Source organism: Mandrillus leucophaeus, unplaced genomic scaffold (genome assembly GCF_000951045.1).
Source record: "Mandrillus leucophaeus isolate KB7577 unplaced genomic scaffold, Mleu.le_1.0 Scaffold478, whole genome shotgun sequence".
Taxonomy (NCBI): Eukaryota; Metazoa; Chordata; class Mammalia; order Primates; family Cercopithecidae; genus Mandrillus; species Mandrillus leucophaeus.
The window spans coordinates 1,220,517-1,246,160 of record NW_012105120.1 but is presented as its reverse complement, the minus strand read 5'-3'; the positions used below and the strand labels follow the sequence as shown (position 1 = coordinate 1,246,160).

Genomic DNA, 25,644 nt, shown 5'->3' with positions numbered 1-25,644 from the left:
CTATTTACAAACACAAAAGGCTTTGAAATCAAGGTAACTAGATGCATATTTTCTAAAAGGAAAAGCTTATTTGCTAAATAAAGAATTCATAAAAGGAAGCTCAGCAATTAGTCTTGGAAACAATTACAATGGCAACCATAGATTTTTCCCTTATTCTCTCTTCAGACAAATATTATGGCAACAGAAAAAAATTATTAATGAATGCAATGAATTGTAAAAGTGAATGAGTGAATAACTGAATGATTAAAACAGAACCATTTAAATAGAGGGACATCTGAGGTTGAATGCTGGGGCCCAGCCCAGTACAGTTCATTGCTCTGCTGATCAGGCAGATGTTAGCTGGTCAAGATGGTCTGCATTCTATATGCACATAGAACAGACATGGACACAGCTGCCATTTGTGTTTGGTAGGATGGGCTGTTAATTCAAATAGTCATGGGGCTTAACGGTCAGATCAACAAAATTTGTGCCCTGGAACTGTCTCAGATTTTGTAACCTATGTAAGAGTTTTAATCTCACTGAAGCACAGTTTTCTCCTCTAAAAAGTGAAAGAGAGAGAGAAAAAAGTCCAATATCATTGCTGTTTTGTGGAGGTAAAGTACACCTGATTAGGGCCTGTCATGCAGAAGTTCCTTGCTTATTCACTTTTATTTTTATTATGGAGGTTCAAATAAATTCATGATGAACAAATAGTTATTCCACATAAAATATTATGGGTTCTGAAAAGAATATTAGTGCCAGATGTTCATGGTATATAACAATTTTTCTTTTCTTTCTTTGCTAAATGTATACTTAGCATTGTTCATAATTTATGCAATATTAGTTCATCTAAAATCTAAGCTATAGCTCAGAGGCTTTGAGGAAATACCCAGCAGTGTTCAGAGCAACTCTACTCTTGGTGATCTGTAATGTATCTTTTCTAAGCAAACATAGGGGTTAAAATTGAGGCACATTCCTTGCCTTGGAGGGTTAGTGTTATAAGCACTGATTTTCATGTATAGAGTTTTTCTAACCTTTTTGTCTTTTTCTCTTCCCCTTCCTTCCATGCTGACTTTGGTGTAGCAGACCACTTGGGGATTGAATTCATGGGTAAGACTAAACAATTTGCTCGTTTAATATCCTGGAAATGCTAAGCTGTATAATGTACATAGTGCTTTCCTTCTCCATCTGATTATAATTGAAATGTCTCATTATCAGACGCTATTAGTAGGAAAAAAATACTCTTGTCGAGTTTTCACTAAGTAATGGCTCAAAATAAAATAATTAACTACTTATTGGAAAGGCAATTTAATGTTAAATACAGTGTCTGGAATAATACAGAAGTTGTATTTGGTTCCTGGCTTTGATTATTTCCTCTAATTCTCAATTTTCATTTCTGTAAAATCGGGATAATAATAGGTTCTATTTTCCTGCACATATAAATTGCTTAGCATAATGTCTGCAACATGGCAAACACTCAATAAAGGATAAAAAACAATGATTTTTATATGTCAATTTTTAATTTTTTTTCTGAATCTCCTTCCTTTTGTGAGATGATTCCTTTGGATACATTTTGGTGTCAATTTTAATTTGGAGTGTGGGCTATTAAATATTTTTATTCACAAAATTAAAATGTTTCCTTTAAAGTATTTGCAGTGAATGGTGTAGGTTTTAAAGCATTATAAGGCCTTCCATGGGCATCATTTTTATAGTCAAAGACAATTGCATTCAAAATTAGACCTAATTCTCATTTTGAGTCTATGGTTGTACATTAAATGAAGAAAGAACATTTCATAAGGTTCAATATGCATCGTAGTGTATGGATGGAAAGACACTCCGGATTTAGATTTAGGGAAACTGAGAAGATCTCAATTTGAATCAAAGTTCATTGGCTTCCTTGGATTCTGTTAAATTCAGATTTTTTCTCTTATATGATGTGGATATGAATACTTGCTTTATACATGAATGTTTATGGTGATAATAATTATATACTCACTTGTATTAATTTATCCATTCACCCATTCATTCAGCAAATACTTATAAAAGTGTTGATTTGGGATGATTTTGACATATTTGAGAGATAGATGTTAAGTTGGTGGTTGTATTGTTGGAAGTATTGAGAGTTAATTAGAAATTTGTGAGACATCTTTATGATGGAATTGGCATTCGCAGTTGTATGGTGTTACAAATTATTGCTCCATTCTCTGGTTATTACACCATAGAAAAGGCAGATAGCTCAATTCCTACAGGCTTGTGGTTTTGTTGGATAGATGTGATGAAAACTCAGAAAACCAATGAAATTTAGGATGTTATTCAAAAGAAGCACAATGGAATGTGAGATAGTTGTGGAAGGAAGTGAAAGAAGGATGATCGTCTCAATGAAATCAATTAATAGTCATCATGAGAGCACTTGAACAAGCTGGTGTGATGGAGAGATTATAGTCATATGGCAGATTGGTTGATTTTGATTTTGAAGATGGAAGAGTTACAGGAGATGACAATATTCAAAGCATTCCTATGAGTGTAAATAACCAAACTGAGGTTGAAGGGGGAATAATTTGATACTAGAGGTCAAGGACCTGAGAGGACATAGTTTCGGATAAGTTGTCTAATGGATATTCCAGTTACTCATGATAATGCTGGGGTTGGGATAGAGAGGAAAAAAATGTTTGTTTTATGCCAAAGTTTCCCATTAATAAGATAAACTATACTGGAATTTAGTAGATGACAAGGAAGAGTATAGTTAAGGGTAATGCCAGCTACATCAAAAAATAGAGCCCACGTTATTATAATGGCTCAAAGACAGTAGCAGTTTCCTGATACTACTTTTTCTTGTCCAAGGTAGATGTATTTCCTGTTTAAGGTAGCAAATGACTAGCTTTATCCAAGTAGTGAATTTGAGATCCAGGCTTCTTCCATCTTATGGTTTCATTATTACACAGGTTTCTTTGTTATCTGCATCTAGCAAGCAGATTGGGAAACAGAACAGAGCCAATGCATACCCAATTCTTAAACGACTGATCTACAAGAACTCATATCACTTTTTGATTAATATTCTATTAGCTAGAGCTAAATCACATGACCTCATTTTACTGTAAAACAGTCTGGGAAATGGAGCCCTGAGAGAACAGAGGAAATGCATTTTTAGAAATCTCTGCCACTGTGTGAATGGCATAAACATTAAAGGAACAGGATTTTTTCATAATAGACAAGAGAAAATGTACATTAGAAGCCAGGAGGACAGATTCCCAATGCTGAAAGTGAGAAAATAAAAACAGCTCTTGAGACAGGTAGAGGAAAATGAGACTTTTCAGGAAAGATTCAGGTTTTAGTTAAAATAGGAGAAAAAAAAGAAAGAGTCAAAGAAGAGATTGAGAATGCAGAGTGTGTGTTGCTGGATGTGGATGAGCAATTTCACTGAGCCAAGTGCAGTGTTTAACTGGTGGAAGAGGAGTAGATAGCTGAGTCATGGGCCACAAATTATGGAAAATTATGGGCATATTTTTTCAGTAAGGATATGTTGTTGAGAAGGGCACACAATTTGTACCCTCCTCATTCGCTGATGATGGCAGGGATTCATAGCATGGAGGTGTGAGCATCAGTAATCATTTTGAATAAAATGGGCCCTGGGCCTCTTATCCAAGAGAAATTTGCCCCACTAGTCCGTGGTGATTGCAGGCTCAGTGAGGCTTTATAAGTTGTTCAGCAGAATGCCCTCAAATGCAGGAAACACTGCGTGGTTGGTGGTGGGACTGGGGTAGCTCCAGATTCCCAGTGTAGCCATGGCTGTAGCAAACTAAAATTGCCATGCAAATGTTAATTAGTGTTGAAAGAAATGGACCAGTCTCCATCCTGTTATGCTTCCTATTGTGTCTGAGGACTGCCAGTGGCACTGGTAATTTATAGAGTTACAATTTGCTGTAGATGCAATGTGTATATTAAGAGTTCTGTTTTAGAACTCATTTAAAGAAATGTAGCTACTGACACAGAAAAAAAATAGTAGATTGTTGTGTAGTTCAGCTACATGAACCACAAGACTAAGGTACTAGTGAGTTTTGCAAAAGATAGATTTGAATCATAGCTATAAGACCCTATGGGGAATGAATTCTCAGTGGGTGAATATTTGACTCCAGCGGTAGAGATTTTTTCGGAGGGAAGGGGTTGGGGAACAACTCAGGGCTCAAGGGAGTGGCCGGTATGCATATAGATAATGGCAGCTAACAAAGGATTGTTTTCAATAGTTAATAGCTTTATAAATTTAGCGAATATACTGTTTTCACTGACTTCAATAATTCACCCCCACAGATTGTTCTAATTGAATATGTAAAATTTTGTTTGTTGCTTTGAAAATAATATTCTCAGATTTAACTTTTTTATTTTTATTTTTTGAGATGGAGTCTCACTCTATTGCCCAGGCTGGAGTGCAGTGGCACAATCTTGGCTCATTGCAACCTCCGCCTCCCGGGTTCAAGAGATTCTCCTGCCTCAGCCTCCCACGTAGCTGGGATTACAGGCGCCTGACACCACGCTCAACTAATTTTTGTAGTTTTAGTAGAAACAGGTTTCACCATGTTGGCCAGACTGTTCTCTAACTCCTGACCTCAAGTCATCTGCCCTCCTCAGTCTCCCAAAGTGCTGGGATTACAGGCATGAGCCACAATGCCAGACTAGATTTAATTTATGATTATAGAATCCATATGGATAAAATTCCTTCCATTGAAAGTGCCATCATCCCAAGGAATATGGCATCTCTAAGTATAAATTCAGCTGGAAGCAGAAATGTAGGCATAATCTATATGTAAGTTTAATAATGTCAGTTTATTGTTGTGCCACCAATTAATCAATGCTAGTTCTATTTGTGTGTGTGTGTCAATTTCTTTAATAGACTTGATTTTCACAGTTTTAAGTTCATAGCAAAATTGAGAGCAAATAGCAGAGATTTCTTATGTATCCTCTGTTTTTTTTTTTTTTTCACACAGAGTCTCGCTCTGTCGCCCAGGCTGGAGTGCAGTGGCCGGATCTCAGCTCACTGCAAGCTCCGCCTCCCGGGTTCACGCCATTCTCCTGCCTCAGCCTCCCAAGTAGCTGGGACAGGCGTCCGCCGCATCGCCCGGCTAGTTTTTCGTATTTTTTAGTACAGACGGGGTTTCACCGTGTTAGCCAGGATGGTCTCGATCTCCTGACCTCGTGATCCACCCGTCTCGGCCTCCCATAGTGCTTCAAACATGCACAGCTACCTCCATAATCAAGATCTCCCACAATAGGGTACATTTGTTACAACTGACAAACCTAAAGCTACATTGACTCATCATTAGCATTCAAAGTCCACAGTTTACATTATGGTTCATTCTTGATGCTATACTTTTTATAGATTCAGACAAACGTATAATGATATGTATCCATTGTTATATTATCATACAGAGTAGGTTTACTGCCCTAAAAATCATTTGTGTTCTTTCTAGTCGACCTTCCCTTTCCCCAACCACTGGTATTTTTTATTTTTATTTTTTAAATTTTTTATTTTATTTTATTTTATTTTATTTTATTTTATTTTATTTTATTTTATTTTTGAGACGGAGTTTCGCTCTGTCCTCCAGGGTGGAGTGCAATGGCTCTATCTAGGCTGACTGCAAGCGACACTGGTGTTCACGCCATTCTCCTGCCTCAGCCTCCCGAGTAGCTGGTACTACAGGCGCCCGCCACCACGCCCGGCTAATTTTTTGTATTTTTAGTAAAGAGAGGGTCTCACCATGGTAGCCAGGATGATCTTGATCTTCTGACCTCGTGATCCACCCGCCTTGGCCTCCCAAAAGTGCTGGGATTACAGATGTGAGCCACCGCGCCCAGCCCCGCTGGTCTTTTTACTATTGTCATAGTTTTAACTTTTCTAGACTGTCATATATTTGGAATAATACCTTTTGTACTGGCTTATTTCACTTAGTAATTTTCTCATGTGTTTTCATTGCTTGATAGCCCATTTCTTTCTAAAGCTGGATAATATTACATTGTCACGTTTTGAAGGACATCTTAGTCATTTCCAACTTTTGACAATTATGGATATAATTGTTGTAAGCATCTTTGTGCAGGCTTTTGTATAGAAATACATTTTCAACTTGTTGGTGTAAACACCAAAAAGCATGGTTGGTGGGTCATATGGGAAGGGTATGTTTAGTTTTCTTAGAAACTGCCAAACTGTATTCCAAGGTGGCTATCCCGTTTTGTATTCCCATCAACAATGAATGAGAGTTCCTGTTGCTCCACATGGTCTCCATCATTTGGTGCTGACAGTGTTCTGGATTTGCGCCGTTTCAATAGGTATGTAATAGTAACTCACTGTTTCAGTTTGGACTTCACTAATGACATTTAGTGTGGAGTAATTTTTCACATGCTTATTTGCCATCTGCATATTTTCTTTAGGGAGGTGTCTGCCAAGGTCTTTGGCCCATTTTTTAATCAGTTGGTTTTCTTATTGTTAAGAATTCTTTGTATATTTTGAAAAATGATCCTTTATCAGATATGTCTTTTGCAAATATTTTCTGTCATTCTGTGGCTTTTCCCTTTATTCTCTTGACAATATGCTTTGCAAAGCAGAATTTTTCAATTTTAATAAAGTCCAGATTATAAAATCTTCCTTTCATGTATTGTGCCTTTAATACTGTATCCAAAAAGCAATTGCCAAATCTAGTTTATCTAGATACTCTCATATGTGATCTTCTAGGAGTGTTATAGTTTTGCATTTTACATTTAGGTCTGTGGTTTATTTTGAGATAATTTTTTGTGAAGAGTGTAAGGTCTGTGTCTAGGTTCATGTTTTATTGGATGTGGATGTCAAGTTCTTCTAGCACTATTTGTTGAAAAGTTTATCTTTTCTCCATTGTATTGTCTTTTCTCCTTTGTCAAAGATCAGCTGACTATATTAATGTGTGTCTATTCTGGGTTCTCTATTCTGTTCCATTAAACTATTTGTCTTTTTTTTTTTTTTTTTTTTTTGCCAGTACCATACTGTTTTGATTACTATAGCTTCATAGTAAGTATTGAAGTAAAGTGGGGTCAGTCTTTCAACTTTGTCTTTTAATGTTATGTTGACTTTTCTGGATCTACTGCCTCTCCCTATAAATTTTAGAATCAATTTATCAAGATATGCAATATAACTTCCTAGGATTTTTATTGGAATTGCATTAAATCAATAAATGAAGTTGAAAAGAGCTGACATCTTGGCAATATTGAGTATTCCTATTCATGAACATGGAATATCTCTTCACTTACTTAGATTTTATTTTTTAAGTCTTTCATTAGCGTTTTATTGTTTTATTTGTATACTTCTTTTATTTTGCTAGACTTATTCCTAGATATTTCATTTTGGGGGATGCTAATGTAAATGCTATTGTGTTTTTAATTTTGTATCGTATTTGTTTATTACTTGTATGTAGGAAAATTTTTGACTTTATATGTTAACCTTGTATCCTGTTACAGTGATATAATCATTTATTTGTTATAGGAATATTTTTAATTTTTAAATTTTTTTTTACCTAAGCAATCAGGTCATCTGCAAAGGCAGTTTTACTTCTTCCCTTTCCAATCTGTGTACTTTTTGTTTCCTTTTCTTATCTTATTTAATTCACTACAACTTCCAGTATGATGTTGAAAAAGAACAATGAAAGGGGGCAACTTTGCCTTGTTCATAATCTTAATGAGAAAGCTACAAGTTTTTTATCATTATTTTGTAGATATTCTTTGTCAAGTTGAAAAAGTCCACCTCTATTTCTAGTTAACTGAGAGTTTTTACCTTAAATGGGTGTTGGATTTTGTCAAACACTTTCTTTAAATCTGTTGATATGATCATGTGATGTTTTTTAGTCTCTTGATGTGATGGATTACATTAATTGATTTTTAATATTGACCCAACTTTGCATACCTGAGATAAATGGATAAATGTCACTTGCTTGTGTTGTCCAGTTGTTCTATTTTAATTAGATACATAACACATTTTTTCTGTTATTTTTGTTATTCTTGCTTTGAGCAATATGAATTTCATTTATTCTTCAGGAACACAGGGTCACAGGGAGGTGATGATCTGAAGCACACATCTCTTCTTCCCAAATCTTTATACTCTCAATGACCAGCTCTATTTGTGAGCTTACTGATCAGTCTCAAAACCACAATACTTCATACAGTTTAACAAATTCCTATTTTATAGCAGGAAACTCCAAGTCATATGCTGCAAGAATCCTATATTTAATTGACACACATTTGTCACATTTACTGTATGCCAGATGTATAAGATATTGGATATGCAGATATATAATTCATATTCCTAGATGTCCAAAACTTCTAAAACTAAAAAGAGAAAGCTACACGTAAGTGAGGTGTTATAATAAGTGCACTAAAAAAGGTTTAGTCAAGATACGATATTAAAAAAAAAAAAAAAAAGAAAGAAACCAATTGAATGGACTTGGAAAGTTCAGAAACAGCTTTCCAGGAGAGGAGACACTTAAGCTGAGTATCAGCCAAAGTGGATAAGCTATACTGAGAAATGCCATAGTGCAGATCTGTACTGGCTCCATATTGCTCCCAAATTAAAGTGAGACTTGCTATTTCAGTCTTTCTTCCTGTATCTATCAGCTTCTGAGACTCACCACTTTAGGACTGGAAAGAGGATATCAACTCCAGGAAATACAAGTAACCAAAAAGGTTTTTGAGTTGATCTATTAATTTTAAGGAGTGATTATCCTATTGAGGAAGCCATGCCAAACCTAATGTCTGTAAAACTGTCAACATTCAACAGGATTTTTCATTTATATTCATGAGTTTTTCTTAATGATGCTCCTGGGATTGGTACCATGGAAATTTCAACAGCAAATACTGATCTGGAATACGATGTCACTTAAAAAATGAAGTTCACTGACATAATTAGAGCAGAAATTTGGAAATGCACACAGAAGCAGAATTGTGTTTGTGAAGTTTTTGAAATAAAGAGAGTTGATAGAAAATCAGTAACCAGAAATATATATCTAAAATTCATGTCTTAACCTCATTCATTCATGCATGCATGAGGGAAAATAGAGATTTTTACAGTCAGATGTTCGAAATTTCCTTAACAGTTTGAATAGATCAAGAGACAGAATTGACAGACTTCCTCATAAGCCCAAATATTCATTGAGTGATGTGAGAAACAACCAAGCATTTAGTTTAGGCAGCTGGCCAAAGGGCATGTTAGACAGGCCATTTTGGAAGGTGCAGTAATCACGAAGGATTTCTTATCTAACAAATATCTAGCTACTCTGTGAGATGCCCAATCATGAAACATATCTCCTTATGTCCTTTTGAGCTATTTGTTAAGTAGTTATTTTTCTAACAATGCCTTGATGCATTCGATGTTCCAGGCATCAAAGATGTTTATATGAAAGCAGGTGCAATGACATTTGAAAATGTATTAGCAAGGGACAAGGAGAGTTGAAGATTATGTGGAAGATCTTTCATGCAAATTTCCTTCATTCTCATCTGTTAAACAAAATGACTGCTGTCAGTTAAATGTTTTGTTGATGATTTGACATTGTTTTTAGGATAGCATAATGTATTTATGGAAAGTATTGTTTGAGCAAATTCTGGTGTAATTTTTTTAATCAAAAGATGTATAGAACATAGAAAAATAAGATTCTTAATTAAAATCATAAAATGTTATTCTAAGATAATCTTTGTATTTTTTAAGTTAAAAAAGAAAGGAACAGTGTTTTCCATATGGAAGGCATAGAAATGTGTTATACCCAAAGTCTGTGATATAAAATATATTTATAGGTTTAGAATTGATAGAATATTACTTCAAACTTAATCATACATTGGGTATTCTTTCATCCCCTTGTGTAAAGAAAATAGGCTTTAGTGCATTTTAGTGAGCACTGGGGATAATATCCTAAGAAGTGACCAGTTTATGATTCTGTTTAGATGATAGGAAGTGGGTTTTTTTTTTTTTTCTTAGAGCTACCCTGCATATTGTAAATGAATTGGTGTTCCCTTTAAATCTAACAGGCTCATATGTCAATCAAATGAATTCATATTTCTGTTCTAGTTTGTGAATTGGCATTAGAGATAGAACTGAGGGTTCTTTTTTCCTAAGTTGGAGTCTCTGAAGTAGACTTATTTGTTAAAAAAAAAAAGTGTTTTCATTCATCTGAATATATTATATTTGTGCATAGACTAAAATGGTAATTTATGCATATATATGCATAGATGTGTGTTTGTGGAGGAGTGCCATTAAAAGAGTTTAGTTTTGCTAGTGTGCCCTTTGCCATGTTAAACTATATGAGAAATCAGATATAGTGGAAAAACAAAAGTTACATGATTCTTTAAGCTCTCAAAATAAGTGCAGGAAGTAGTAACTATTTATATCTTTATCTTATAAATGACAAAACCTGACTACTAATTAGCTGAAATATCTTTCTAAAGAGCAGGAAAGTAGCAGATAGGAGTTGAATTCTTTCTTTCTTTCTCCAGAGCTCTTGAATTATTTAGGTGACTAACGGAGGGGCAAGCGGGCTCCATGGTTCCTCAAAGAGGTTATACTCTGGCAATGTTTCAAATGGCAAAGCAGTTCTGTGACTAGTCCTTAGTTTTTTGAAAGTGATGTTCTCTGAATCTCTTCATGTCATAAGGATCTTGGCTAGTAACTCACAATTATTCAAGCTACAAGCAAATGAAATATGAACCAGATCTTGTTTATAGCTGTATATTCAGAATTATAACTGCCAACAGTATAAAAAGGACCACTTAGCTGGTCATTGTGTTCTCTCATATGGGATAATCTACAGAAGTTGTATTGTATTGAAGGTTTTGTGGTGAGTACAGACTGTGTTGAGTGAAGTCAGTTGGGTGGTTCTACTGTATATGCCATTGAGGTATAAAGACCTTACTCATCTATCTCCTCTGATAGAAAACATTTGCCAAATGAAATAGTGATTTGAACCATCTCTCCACTGGTTCCTAAAGATTCTGTTGAAGAAGTATTTAATACTTACATAATATTGGTTTCTCACTTATTTTATTTTAAGGAATATGACCACTCTCTATTTTTTATTTTTCAAGGCAGGGTCTTGCTCTGTCACCCAGGCTGGAGTGGAGTGGTGTAATCGTGGCTCATTGCAGTCTTGACCTCCCAGGCTCAAGTCTTCCTCCCATTTTATCCTCCTGTGTAGCTGGGACCAGAGGCATGTGTCACCATGTGTGGCTAATTTTTGTTTGTTTGTTTTGGTAGAGATGGGGCTTCTCTGTGTTGCCAAGGCTGGTATCAAACTCCTGGGCTCAAGAGATTCTCCTGCTTTGGTCTCTCAAAGTGGTAGGACTATAGGCGTGAGCCAGCGTGCCCAGCCCACTCTCTCCCTTTACACTTTGATTTTTTGTTTGTTTATTTTAACATAGACCTCAGTACATGCGCTGTTAATCACAAGCCCTCCAAGTATTTTGTTTTAACAAAGTTATCTTTATTTGACATGGATGTTCCAAAGACTACCAAGCCATACATGTAAGGATAATATTTTGGCTTAATTATTAAGAGTAGTCACTAGCCCATATTGGTACCTCCTACTGGGAGAAGTAAAAGTGTTTACACAAAGTCGTGACAACTAAGTCAAATAAATTCAATTCTGAGATAATTTTCAGGTAAGATTAATAGTGTTCAGTGATCTTTGAAAATGATACAACCAAAAGATGTATTGAAGAAGTATGCAGGTCTATTAATCATGATTTCTACAAAGAAGAACATGAGTATTTCTGTGAAGACGTTTTTGGACAAGATTTTAACATCAGCTAATCAAATTTGATTGATAGACACTGAGGAAAGTATTAAACTATTGGAAAAAGCAGTGCTGTTCACTGAGGGATAACATAAGACCAATACATCTTTGCTAGATTAATAGTATGATATTTTCTGTAAAGTTGTTAAATAACTAGATCGGAAGTTTCTATGTAAGTGTGAATATATGGATGTTAGCAAAATCTTGGGCAGACTTTCATGAATTTCTTATGTAATATGGTGAAACATTAATTATGTAATAATTATATCGTGATAGGTAGATTTGGGGCAATGAATTCTAGCTGAAAGATCAAGACCAGCCATGAGCAGAGCTTCTAGTTTCTTCTAGGGAAACATTTTTATGAACTGAAATAAGGGCATAGCTTGAACATTTACCAAATTATTGAACTTCTTGTAAAAAGTGAATGCTTCCTTGTCAGAGAGCAAGTCTAACAAAAAGGATTGGACATTGGACTTATCAAATCAGACTCAGAATAATCTGATCTTTTAATCAGTATCTAGTTGATTACTTACGTATGCCAAATATCTCAACTGCACGTGAGTTGGTAGTAGGTTCTGAAAATGTGAAATGTGTTAAAATAAAGGGAAATAACGAGCAACAATGATGTTCAGATTGTCATTAAAAAGTAATTCTCAGAGAGAGTCGGGCATGGTGGCTCACACCTGTAATGCCAGAAGTTGGGAGGCCAAGGCGGGTGGATCGCTTGAGGTCATGAGTTCAAGACCACCCTGACCAACATGGTGAAACCCCATCTCTAGTAAAAATACAAAATTAGGCAGGTGTGGTGGTGCGTGCCTGTAGTTCCACCTACTTGGGACGCTGAGGCAGGAGAATCTCTTGAAACCTGGAGGCAGAGGTTGCATCGAGCCAAGATTGTGCCACCGTATTCCAGCCTGGGCAAAAAAATTGAAACTCTGCCAAGAAAAAAAGAAAGAAAGAAAGAAAGTAATTCTCAGAGTTATCAGAGAGGTTAAAAAATTGTTTTTTTATATCCAGTTCTGCCTTACAATTGCTTCAGGAGCTAGGATAAGTCAGTGGAATAGGAGAGGGAAGAAAGGACAATGATGGAACATCTGCAGATACAGCAAAGTGAAGATGATACAGGTTCTTTTCAATAAGCAGAGTCTGTCTGCTTTGTGAGCTCATGATGGGTCAGTCAGTCAGAATGTGTTGAGTCCCTGTGAGAGCTCAGGCCTTGTACTGGGCCAGCTACAGTAAGTCAAGCGAGACAGACTCTCAAGAAGTTCACAGTTCAGTGCATAGGACACACTTTTTTTTTTTTTTTTTTTTTTTTTTTGGCTGAATTTCTCTCTTGTTGCCCAGGCTGGAGTGCAATGGTGCAATCTTGGCTTACTGCAACCTCTGCCTCCTGGGTTCAAGCAATTCTCCTGCCTCAGCCTCCTGAGTAGCTGGGATTACAGGTGCCTGCCACCAGGCCTGGCTATTTTTTTTATTTTTTATTTTTTTTATTTTTAGTGGAGACAGAGTTTCACCATATTGGCCAGGCTGGTCTTGAACTCCTGATCTCAGGTGATCCACCCGCCTTAGCCTCCCAAAGTGCTGGGATTACAGGCATGAGTCACGGCGTCCAGCCACATGGGACAGACTTTTAAACCAATTATTGCAATTCTTGCAAAAAGGACTTAAATTGAAGTTTTGTTTTGGTTTACGAAAGGTCAGATGAAGATGTCCCAGACATATACAGGATGTTAATATATGTTTGACACACATGAACATAAATAGGATTTGAGTTCACATACATGTAGAAAACATTAGGTTCTGTACCTCTACCGCATTTTTTCACAAAGTCTTAGGTGTATTCTATTCATCTGTGAATCTCAGAGAGAAATCTATTGTAGGCAACCTTTTTTGAACTATTTGTCCAAAGGAGCATATATGCTAGAGCTACGGTTAAGGTAAATCCTGGGGTAAAGGGAGACAGAGGAAGGAGCACCCACATACATCAGAATAGTTCAGGCCATTTTTAAGTGAAAGAATAAAAAATAATGTTTCTACAGTTGGCAGCTGGAGAAAGGAAACATGAGAGAGAGGGAAAAGGAAGAAGGAAATAAGAGATGGAAGAGCACATTTGGGAAATGACAAGGAGTCCCAGAACTGGATAAACTTGATGTAGTTGGTGAAGGGGCCAGAGCAGATTATGACCATCCTGTCTGCCCTTTGAAATAAGTGTGACCTTATCTTGCTGCAGAAGAAAACCTTCTGAGGTTTCAAGCAGGAAAGGTGATGAGATTTTCTTAAACAGCTTACTCTGTCAGTAGCTGTGAGCAGAGTTTGCCTGAAGGCACTGATCGCAGAATCCTAGCTAATGGAACGAGCTTGGGATTTTACTTCAAATATTCACCAAATGCTAGCCCTTTAAGCAACCCTGTGGACGTTAGAAGGATAAATTTTCATTTAGTCTATGCCAGATTCAGAGAAAGCGGCAAGTGCAGAATGCCTGGGGAGGCAGTGAGATGAGTTGCAAAGTGGACCTTGAACTGGTCTTCGAGGGAAGAGCATTTGATTTTTATGGGCAGAGATGGAAACATCCTAATGAAGATGTCAGCATAAACAGGATGAGGATGAGGCAATCTGTTTGGAAATTTTGGCTCGCATCAACAAAGGGAATCACGTTATAATTTAATTTGGATTACATATAACTTTTTCCTTAAAACATACATAAAAGGATACCATTCCCCTGCACGAAACTTTCTAATGGATTTAGAAAGAAATCTAGGTACTATCAGCTGTCATGCCAAGTCTTCCGTGCTTTGGCTTTGCCTAGCACCCTGACCACTCCTACCACGTTATTATTCTCATTTCTCTACCTACCCCAGGGCCTTTGTCCTGCCTTTCCCTTAGCACTAGCTATTGTACTTATCTGCACATGGTTGATTCCTTCTCATAATAAATAATTCAATTCAATACATTCTGTAAGAGATTTGACTTAGCCTCTCTATTTTATGCACCGCCTATTTTATTTGTATTAGCTTCTTTTGTTTCCTGCATTGCATTTATTAAAGTCTAACTAATTTATGTGTTCACCTTTTTCTCACCAGCCTCTTCACTAGGAAATAAATTCTGCGATAGCAGAACTTGCTGGTTGTGGATCTCCAGCCCAATGCTTAGCATAATTATAAAAGTTCAAGGAATACTTATTGAAATAACACTTGTAAAAATAAATGTAAATGGTATATGTTTTTCTTAACTCTTAAGTTGCTTAAATGCCTGAAACGTATAAGCAAAGCACCCATGAAACGAAAGAGCGTGCAATTTAGTTCTAGATTAATTCTCAATCAGAGATCTTCTTTCTTGAAATTTCCTCTGTTTAATCAGTAACATTAAAAAAATGGTATTAATTTAATGAAGTTTATTTATTTATTTATTTTTTTGAGATGGAGTCTCCCTCTGTGGCCCAGGCTGGAGTGCAGTGGCAGTGGCGCGATCTCAGCTCACTGCAAGCTCCGCCTCCCGGGTTCACGCCATTCTCCTGCCTCAGCCTGCGGAGTGGCTGGGACTACAGGCACCCGCCACCACGCCCGTCTAATTTTTTTTGCATTTTTTAGTAGAAATGGGGTTTCACCGTGTTAGCCAGGATGGTCTCGATCTCTTGACCTCGTGATCTGCCCGCCTCGGCCTCCCAAAGTGCTGGGATTACAGGTATGAGCCACTGCGCCCGACCTAAAGAAGACTTTAAATTTGAAGCTTCCAATTCACTTAGTAGTACTGAATGCTAAAGTTGTTAAACATTAATGTTTCCAAGAGAATTGGAACTCAGCTTACGGAAGTCAAGTAAACTTGCTTATCCAGTGAGGTCGCCTCTCTGCATGTTGCATTCACTCTTCTGAGAAGGATTTCATCCCTTTTTTTTTTTTTTTTTTTGCATGAGAATTGAAGCAGAAGATTATGCTGTGTTGAAAGTATATTGAATATGGGCTCCTTTTATTGATGAAGCTTTCAAGCACTCACCAGTTATGAGGCATACAGGAAAGGGAATGAATGTTCACTATTATATAAGTTATGGGCATGGCAGGTGACTTCACAGGAGTTATCATATTTTGTCTTTTGAAGTTACCAAGAATCTTAAATACGTGATGTATGAAATCACTATAACCTGAGTGACCTGACCTTTGGTTTGGAGAAAATTGCTCCCCAAATACTGACGAGCAGCCCACACTGAGGCCTAGCTTCAGCCTTCCCTGCCGGTTCTAGTCCACAGGGGCCTCTCTTCCCCAACCTCCGACAGCATGGAGTCGTGGGAATAGCACTCACCCATCCCATTCACCGCCCTTCTCCGGCTGCCTGAAGTAAAGGATACTTCATTTTAGTATCCTTGGGAATACCGGATTTGGGGAGCTATGTAGTATGTATTCAAGAAAGTTGTCCATATTTAGAGTGAGGGTGAGTGAGACTGCCATTCGTGACAAAGACAGACATAGAGATTCAGGACACAGAAAGTTAGTCTTTTTAAAAAGCCTAGTAAGGGAATTTTTTCCCATGATATACGTGAAGAAATAAGGCCGATGAAAGTAAAAGTAATATGCCCAACTGATAAATAGTAAAGATGAATAATAATCCAGATCCAAATGTCTCTAAAGCTTGAACTCTTCCCATAATCCTTCCCTAGCAGCATAATATAAAATGGTGTGTTTTCTCCAAATATGATGATATCCTAGTTTGTGCTGGGCTCCAAGCACACTGGGCCAGGGCCATAACTACATTCAACTAGGGCCTCAGCTATAGAAGGTACATCATGGGTAGGTTGGCCAGATTTAGTAAATAAAAATGTAGGACACCACATAAATTTAAACTTCAAAGATGTAACAAATACTTTTTTAGGCTCGGTATGTTTCGTGTATTGCATGAGGTGTGTCTATAAACATCGTATTTGTTGTTTACATGAAGTTCAAATTAACTCATTTTTGAGTATTTTATCTGGCAACCCATGCTGTAGGGCCATGAGCACCGTAAGGAGTGGCCCCCCAGTGACCCATTTCTGTCTCACACTCCAGTTCCCAGGAAGGCTGAGTTACAGTTAATATGAGCAGTGCAGGAAGATAAGCAGAATTAATGAGGAACCTTAGCAAAAGGGATTGAAATAAGAGAGTGCTTTGTGTCCCAAGGGGCAGCTCTGCTTGTTACACGATGAAAATTAGGCACAAAATGCTAAACTGTTCCCAAATTATCTCGGCAGCTATGGTTGTTTAACAAGGCAGACACAACCTGCAAGCTCATTGGTTCTGGGCAGGATGGATCCTGCTGTCAGAGCAATTGATGAACTGTTTTAAAGCCAAGTTCTTATTGTGAGTGAAATAGATTAACACCTCAGATATGGATGCTTCAAAAAGCAAATAGCAGCATGCGAACTTACTTAATGAGTTTTTGGGGAAGAAAGTACCATTTAACTTACCAAAAGATGCAGTTCAAGGCTTTATTAATGAAGTAATAACAGCTGTGTCTTTATCTGCTCACTACCCATTCATTTTCTCATTACATTCAGGCTGCTAACTTCAGTCACAAACATGCTTGTATGAGAATGTAGGGCCTTTTATTCCTACCAGAAGATAATCAAGATGCCTATCTTCTAGAGTTGTACTGTATCACAGTAGTGATTCAATGATTCTACTTTTCTATTGCTGTGAGAAAAAGGCCTGCTATGGGATTCAAGCACTGTATTAAACACACACACACACACACACACACACACACTCACACACTCACACGCTGAAGCCAGGTGGACATTTATAAAATTTTGACTTCATCTCCTATATGCTGTGAGACATGGGCTATCTGCCTAGCTATATATCTACGTATTTTTGTATGTGTGTATGTGTCTATCTATATCAATGTCCACCTCTGATGGTTCATTAATATAAAGACTGATGATGTAACACACCACATATGCATGTGTTGACATACAGGCATTCAAACTATGTTCTTCCTTTCTTCGTTTCCTAATGTACTACACTGTGTTTTCCTGTTTTACTGAGTGTGCATGTGTGTCTGGAAACCCTCAAGAACTGGGCTGTGTGCTTTAGGAGTCTTCCTCATTTTTTTTCCCCTGGAACAGTGCCAAATACTACAGAATTTTAGATGCATCTTGCGTCACCACCTGGCTAACCTCATCTCATCTACTCATGCCTTTCTCGACCATTCAGAAGCATGTTCTCTTCTTTTAACATGCCATAATTGTCCATGCCCATCTTTTCTGCATGTAATTTCTATGTGCCATGACACTGAGAGTTACCACCCTTTCCTAGTACATCTTACATGCAGATCTGCATTTTTAGTGTATAAGGCACTTATGTGTTCTACTGTAACTTCGCTAGATTATGGTGTTACCATGGTTTATGTCTCTATCCCCAAAATATTGTGAAAGACACAAAGGACATTATCATCTCATTCCAGTCTCTGCTTGAATTTCAAATCCCACTGTCTAAATCAAATCCAGGTGAAGATGAAGCTCTTCACATGTAGTTCCTTAAGCTTTGGCGACATGAGTAGAGTTCTTCTTGACTGTAGCTGTGTCAACTAGACAATTATCTGTCCCACGTACACCTAACATGCAACGGCAGACAAGCAAACAATGTTATAGACATTCCTGGTCAAAAAGGATGGTGAAGGGAATGGAAGGCACTAAAGAATCACTGGTCCGTAGCAAAAATGTCACCAAATAAGGTAAATGTTGTAAGTTCCTTGGTTAAGTCTCAGAAGTGATATCATACCACTTTTGCCATATCTTATTTGTCAGGAGTTAGTAGGTCTAGCTCACATTACAAGGAGATGGGGTCCTTGAGGGCATCTTAGAGATTGTCTACCACATACTTTCCTAGAGCCTTTGGCTAGTTTGTGTAGGACTTCCATATGCTACAAAGGTCTATGTCACACATTCTTTTGTGTTATCTTCTCAATACTGCCTGTTTAAGGTGGGTAACAGTTGCTACCAATGACTAGGACCCCAGGAAAAGCCCAGGTTTAAACACCTGACAAACCAATGATTACATTAGCTGCCAGTGGCTACCTCTGTGTGGGTGATTAAGACTATTATTCACCTGTAAAATATTCATACCTCTCTCATAGGAATGTGGTTAGTATAAAACAAAATAATGTATTTGGAAGAAAACAAGCATACCCTTTCTCTAAAAACATTTACTTTTATAAGTTTATGATGCTCTCAATGTGTAGAAGACCTTGTTTCAAATGTAGTTACGTAATACGTTGACGTATGTGGAATATGCTGTATTAGGAGGGCTTGCTTTTTTTTTCTTGGAAGTTTTTTTTTTTTTAAAAGTTCTTTTTTTTTTTTTTAAATTCAACCCTTTTTTTTTTCCGGTTTTTTTTTTGCAGCAGTTGCCCAATCAAGCTCTTATTTCTGTGAATAAATGATATATTATGACTAATTATACATTTAGTAGAAGCCTCAGAGATCAGCAAGTTGAACCTGTCCCTTTTAGCTGATCAGTCTGTATATAGAGTTGAAATCTGTCTGCCTGTATAGCACAGGATCATAAAGTCATAGATTCTTGGAATTTAATCTTTGCTTTCTTAATTACTAGAATTTGGGTACATTAATTTTCCTGAGTCTCAGCACTCTTATCTGTAAGACAGGGCTAATAATAGTGCAGTGTATATTCTAACAACTCTTGGAATTGTTGAAAAGAATTTCCCAAGTCAACTTATATTTGTTCTCTAATCTGCTCCTTCACCTCATAGTCTGTCTAGTACTTCAACATAATTATCCTGGCTTCTCTCTAAGTCTTATCTCCTTAGTCATACTTATATTATTTTCAACTCTTTCTTTTCCTGTGCACTATTTTCAGAAAAGCTGTGGTTTGTCATTAACTTTTCAGAAGTTAAAACCCATGTCCCATGGTATTTTGAACCTTAGTTGAGAGAATGTATGTCATACTTCCAGAGTAGCTCATATGCAGTAAATGATCCAAAGTATCCTGATTCATCTTTTCTATCATTTTTTTCACACCAGAGTTGTGGCTCTATCCAGGAGATAGCTTTGTAAATATTTCACTATAGTTTCTTTTACCCCTTCTCCAGCCACACTTTACAGAGTGGAGATGATATCATGCAATTCTGTCTATTTGAAATGTATTTATATTAAGTTTTCTTGGTATGGAAATATTGCTTATATTTATCTTGTAATTTGTTTTGGCTTTATAGTTGTATAAGAGATATAAGCATAATGGGTCTACACCTTGTTTTACCTGTCTACCATTAAAAATTTCCCTTGAAAAAAGAAAGATGCTTGTCTTATATAACCGCAGTTGTTTTATTATAGCCTTTAGTCAACAAAAATATCACTCTTAGTGGACTAGTCTAGAACTGCCTTTTAGCAACTTCTACTTATATATTATATTTACGATGATTTACTTGAGATATAACACTTTACATATTGTTCTAACTTTTGTCATCTTTGTTTTTTCTGTCCCACAGATAAAATTACAGATATGTTTGCATATTGAGGAAATAAGATTTAAAAATTTGACATTCTTTCAGCCAAAAGAAATTTGGAAAATATTTTTCACCTTTCTGTTTTCCCTGATTAATGTTTAAATTCTCATCAAAACTAAAGTAACTTCTAAAATGCCATTGTAGGTAGGATCTAGCAGTTTGGCAATGCCCACAGTTATGACAAACACAGAAAACTGATATTGCTGTAAAATGGATACTAAACTATTAAAACAATGTGACATTATCCCCTGTCCTTCTTTAACTAGTAGCATAATTGTGCTTTCTACTTCTAACTGATGTTTGTTTTTCCAACATATATTTACCAAGTTTTACCTAGAATTGTAGAACCAAGTGGTTCTTACTCTTCATACTGCAAAGACCTGAATGATGTTTGATAACAACAGAAAAATATATGTTGCACTAAGGATTAGTGTTCTTGCTATTGCCACTAGTCTGACCAATGAAAAGATAGTAATGTGCACATTAAAGTTCTTTTCTCTCATATATACAAAAAATATTGATTCTATCTGATAACAGCTGGAACTTTTCCAGTCATTCTGTCCTTCAGATATACACACTGACAAGTGAGGACATACTGAGATGGATGTGGATGTCCCTTATTTATTGTTTGCTGTAGAAATGGGATCAAAATCTCAGAACTACAGTTCCAGATTTCAAAACCTTCTTTTTTTAGCTTGATGTTATAATAAGAAAATATCTTCAATTTGGTAAAGTCAATCTTCTATCCAAGAAGAATAATCTTCTCCCCATAACTATAACTTTTCTAAATACTCTTTCTTTTTTGGAAAATGTATGGCTATGTATATATTTCACTACTGAGAACACAATGAGTTTTCTAACACAATTGTGACAATAGAAGGCAAAAGCATGATGCTCCTGTAGCTGAAACATGAGCATTAAAGAAACTGTCTCTGGGAAAGCTGGAGTTTTCTCTGAAGACTACAGTGTACCTGCTGGGTCACAGTGATTTCATGGTCCAGGGAGATTGCTTTATTATACCCAACATCTTAGGAGGCTGACATTTCTATCAAGTTGCCATTGTTGAAACAGCAATAGGATATGAATATTATTATTTATTAACTATAATAAATTGTAATTTCTTCCAGTTTATAAAGCTACTTGAGTTTGTAAAGCTTCTGCTTATGTAAAAGTGAGACTGAAGTAATTAAGACCAAATGTAAATTGTGTTATATGCCAATACAGATCTTCAAAAAAAATATATAAACTATACATCGTAAGTCAATTGCAATGTAATCACTAAGGCTTTCAGGGTTTTAGGTATTGAAGAATTGTAGGGCATCTTTGGGGGAAAGTTTACCAGATATCTGGAAATGAATCCCCTTTTGGAACTTTGAAAATGGTTAAGATCTGGTTCAGTCTGAGATTCTGTCCCATATACATGGTAACTCAGGTTCTCTTACAGGAAGAGGAATGTGTATTTGACAATTCTGAGCCTTTTTATAAAGTTTCAGATTGGATCAATACCTTTTGCAGCTTTTTTTGACTAAATGAAAACTACTTCAAATGCATTATTTTACCTATCCAACTGACTTAGTGAATTAATGGAATAATACGACCAATACACTTGGGCTTTGGGGCTTAGTATTGTCAGTGCTATTGATTTGTTCGGAATATTTCCGTGAATAGTTTATGGGATCATAGCACATTGTGGCTGAACGGACCTTTGGAGACCTTTCAGTCTGTAATCCAGATCTGCATACTTATTGTGAATTGAGGCTGAGAGATGCTACGAGATGTGCCTACATTTTCTCAAGTAAAGACAAAGTTAGATTTCAACAGCACGCATTTCTTGGCTATCTGCTACTAGGTGTAGCTTATAATTTCGCCATTACTGCTTTTGTCTTTAAATGACAACCAGTTCAGTTCCTCAATTCTTATAGCCCAATGTATTTACACCTAGATAGAAAGATAGACAGTTGTAGTCATTCTTCAATGAGGATTTCATACAATTAGCTTTGAGACTTGATGACACCCTTGTAAAATCGTTCTAATTAGCAAAGATGCATTATCACAGAAGCAGTTCTTACCCTTCAGAAATGTCTTGGGAAATGTCTCATGCAGTCATTATTTTGATCTGGCTAAAGATGCAGTGTAGCAAGAGTGGCTAGGTTCTACTCCCTGACGCTGTCATGGTGTTATTTTCAAAGGGTGTCTGTAAGCTCCTACTACTGTGCTGCATTCATCTGTGTGTCCCTCATGCCCAGCTCAGAGATTAGGATAGAGCAGGCTCTTAAATGTTGCTGGACAATTGGATTTTCATAAGTCACTTTTAATGATTTTATATATGCAAGCATCAGCTCCGATTACACTGGAAGTGTTATTCTACTCTTACCTAGATGACATTTAAACTCCCTTCACATTGAAAGACAAAATTAACTAAACAAAAAATATGGTTGAAAGAGTTTATGGCAAATAGAATTTGGCTGTGAATTATGTTTTCCAATCCCTGCTGTATAGAGCAAATTGTTAGAATCAGCATTTATAATTGAGCTTCAACTAAATGCTTTGTTTTATAATTTGCTGTAAAGTAATTAGAAAAATGTGCATGAAAGCATGACACGTATAAATCAGAGGTATATTCATCTGAAGTTTTTTGTGCAGTTTATATTTATAGCTCATTCTGTGTAGCCAAATCCACTGTATTGAAACAGATAATTAAAGGAAGGTAAAGGGACTATTTTCCCAGCAACTGCAATGTGAGGCACGATGCCAGGCACTGCACAAGCTCTATCTCCTTTAATCTTCTCTAATGTAAATATTGCCACCACTTCACAAATAAAGAGACTGGACTATGTAAAAAACTGAGCTTAAGGGAATCAATAAATATATTATCTGTTGTTGAACATGTGCAAGTCTAATTAAAGTAATTGCTGGTTATATAAAAAAAATTTGTGGTAGAGACAGAAGTTGAACCCAGTGCTGGCTGACACTCTAGTTATTGTGATAAAGGCAATTTGTGTTATTGAGTTACTTTGAATACACATTTTACATTTATTTAAATAACAATTTAATTTATAATAAGTTTACAGATTTTTAAAAATAGAAACATATTATGGCACCGTTGTTTATCAAACAAGGGCCATTTATAGGAGCTCCCTTTGTGTGCTCTTATTTTTCTTGTCTAAATGGAGCCAGATGACTAGAAATTGTGGAAAAGCATAGACTGGTCCAATAAAATTGAACCTGGAGACAAATCCAATTCTATACTCTAACGCAGCCCTTTTTAAAGTGTGTTGCCTAGTGATATTAAGAGGTGTTTGTACACACGCACTCACGTAGCATACAAACATTTAAAATAAATAAATGATTACATATGTGCATGACAGAATTCCATGATCAAATATGTTGAGGGATTCCTGGGTTGAAGAAAATAAGCATTTGTTTTAAAATTATGTAAATGCTCATATCCAATGACCGAAAATGTGCCTTGTGAAACTCCAAGGGAGAAATGGAATTAGTGAAATCTCCAAACCTTTTCACACAAAAATCTCTTTTACAAGAAACGATTGTTAAATCTTGGAATGTAAGTAGATAGCATGACATATCTTGGGAAATGCTTATTCATTTACTTATTAACAAAAGAGTATGAGCACTTACTATACGCCAATCATTTTATAGGTATTGGGAATGCAGAATGATTAAAACTGACAAAGATTTCTGCCCTTGTGGAGCTAATATTCTAGTAGGGGAGACTAAATATAAACAAGACAAATAAGTAAAATATGTATGACTGATTCTGATGATTCTTAAGAAAGAAAAAATAAAAACAAGCAGATAAAAGGCTGGAGAGTGTCAAGACAAGGAGTTGAATTTTTAAACAGTGAGCCAGGGAGGGGCTCACTGAGAACGTAGTATTTTAGTAGAAATTGAAGTTAAGGAACAAGCTCTGTGGATTTTTAAGGGGAAAAGCTTTCCAGGCATAGGAAAGCTCAAATTTAAGCTCAAGGCAGCTGTGACTGGAGAGGAATGAGCAAGGGGAGGAGTTATAAGAGATGAGGTCAGAAAGGTTACCAGGACCCAGATCGGGAAGGTCCTTGAAGGTTATAGTAAGGAATTTGGTTATGAGTGAAGTGGGGAACCCTTGGAGGACTTTGAACACAGGAATGACAAAACTCGGTATTAGAGCTGATTTTTTTGAGAAAAGCCAGGTGTGGTTGAGAGGGAGGGTAAAACAATCAGATAGAAGGCTACTGTAAGGATCTAGAGGAGACATGAGGGCGACCTGAACAAAGATTTCAGCACTGGTGAACTCCAATCGGATTCTGGATCTATACTGAGAGGGAGTTTGCTGGATTTGTTGAAAGAGCAGATACCGGGTTTGAGAGATAGCAATCACAGATGAGCCAGGATTTTGACCTCAGTAACTGAAAAGATGTTTTCAACTTCTTAGAATGAGGAAGACCTTGAGAGAAGGAGGTTTGGGGAGGGAAAGTTGAATATAAGGAGCTAATTTTTAGGCATAATAATATCAAGATGCATTTTAGGTATTCAGGTGCAGAGGTTGATTTGGCAGATGGAATACTAAAGTAGGCAGTAAATGTCACTCAATTTACATAGATGGATCACATGGAAATTGCAAAGTTAGAATCATCTAGATTTAAATAGCTAATTCTCATTTACAGAACCTTCAACGTGAACTACAATTCTATACACTAACTTAGTGCAGCCCTGCTTCCAAAAGAAACAATGAAACAGAAAAAATCAAAAAGGAGGAAGCGTCACTGGCCCCAGTCTTAAGCGGTTCTCATTCGTTGCCTTTCTTGGGCTTGAAGGTGGAGTTACACGTAAAACAGCAGCAGTGGTTGCTGGATGCTTTCTGATGGCTCAACACTTCCCCTGAAGGAATCTCAATAGGAGTGTTCCTTAAGAATCCTGCTGATGAGCAGCAGTCCCCGCTCACCATCTTCAACTAAAACAACCTGAGAGGAATTTTTTGCTGGTTTATAGATCTTCTGTTTTGACAAAGATAGCTCGTGGCATCACTCTGCCAGGCTGAAGGACTTCTATTCTGAGACTGGTGACAGCAAGCCAAGAAAGCCAATACTCTAAGTGAATTTAATAGACTCTATTCTCATGCTACTTGGGTTGCTATGGGAACCTTATTAGAAAATATAGGGACTATAGATGATCTGCCTTCTGAGTTTCTTTTTTTTTTTTTTTTAAGTAATGTCAGTGGCTTTATGTTTAGGAAAAAATAAGTTGTTTTTCTAAAATTGTGAACATATAGAGAAAAATATAAAAAAACTAAATATGTTGCTTACACATTTGTTATAAAGGAAAAATCCATGTAACCAGACATATCAATAGTAAAACTGATTAGTTTTCAAGTGTTAAACCGATTGTGGATTCC

General features: G+C 36.5%; 1 protein-coding gene across 6 annotated transcripts in view; it reads left to right on the top strand.

Annotated features, from left to right (window-relative positions):
* The window catches only part of NRG3 (neuregulin 3), a 1,213,654-nt gene that overhangs the window by 1,067,146 nt on the left and 120,864 nt on the right, over window positions 1-25,644 (top strand). For 5 of the 6 annotated variants that reach the window (XM_011995216.1, XM_011995221.1, XM_011995220.1 and 2 more), the window contains one exon: window positions 1,063-1,089. In XM_011995216.1, the coding sequence (XP_011850606.1) occupies window positions 1,063-1,089 (27 nt within the window). The remainder of the gene's footprint in view (window positions 1-1,062; window positions 1,090-25,644) is intronic. The other variant, XM_011995217.1, reaches the window with a different exon arrangement.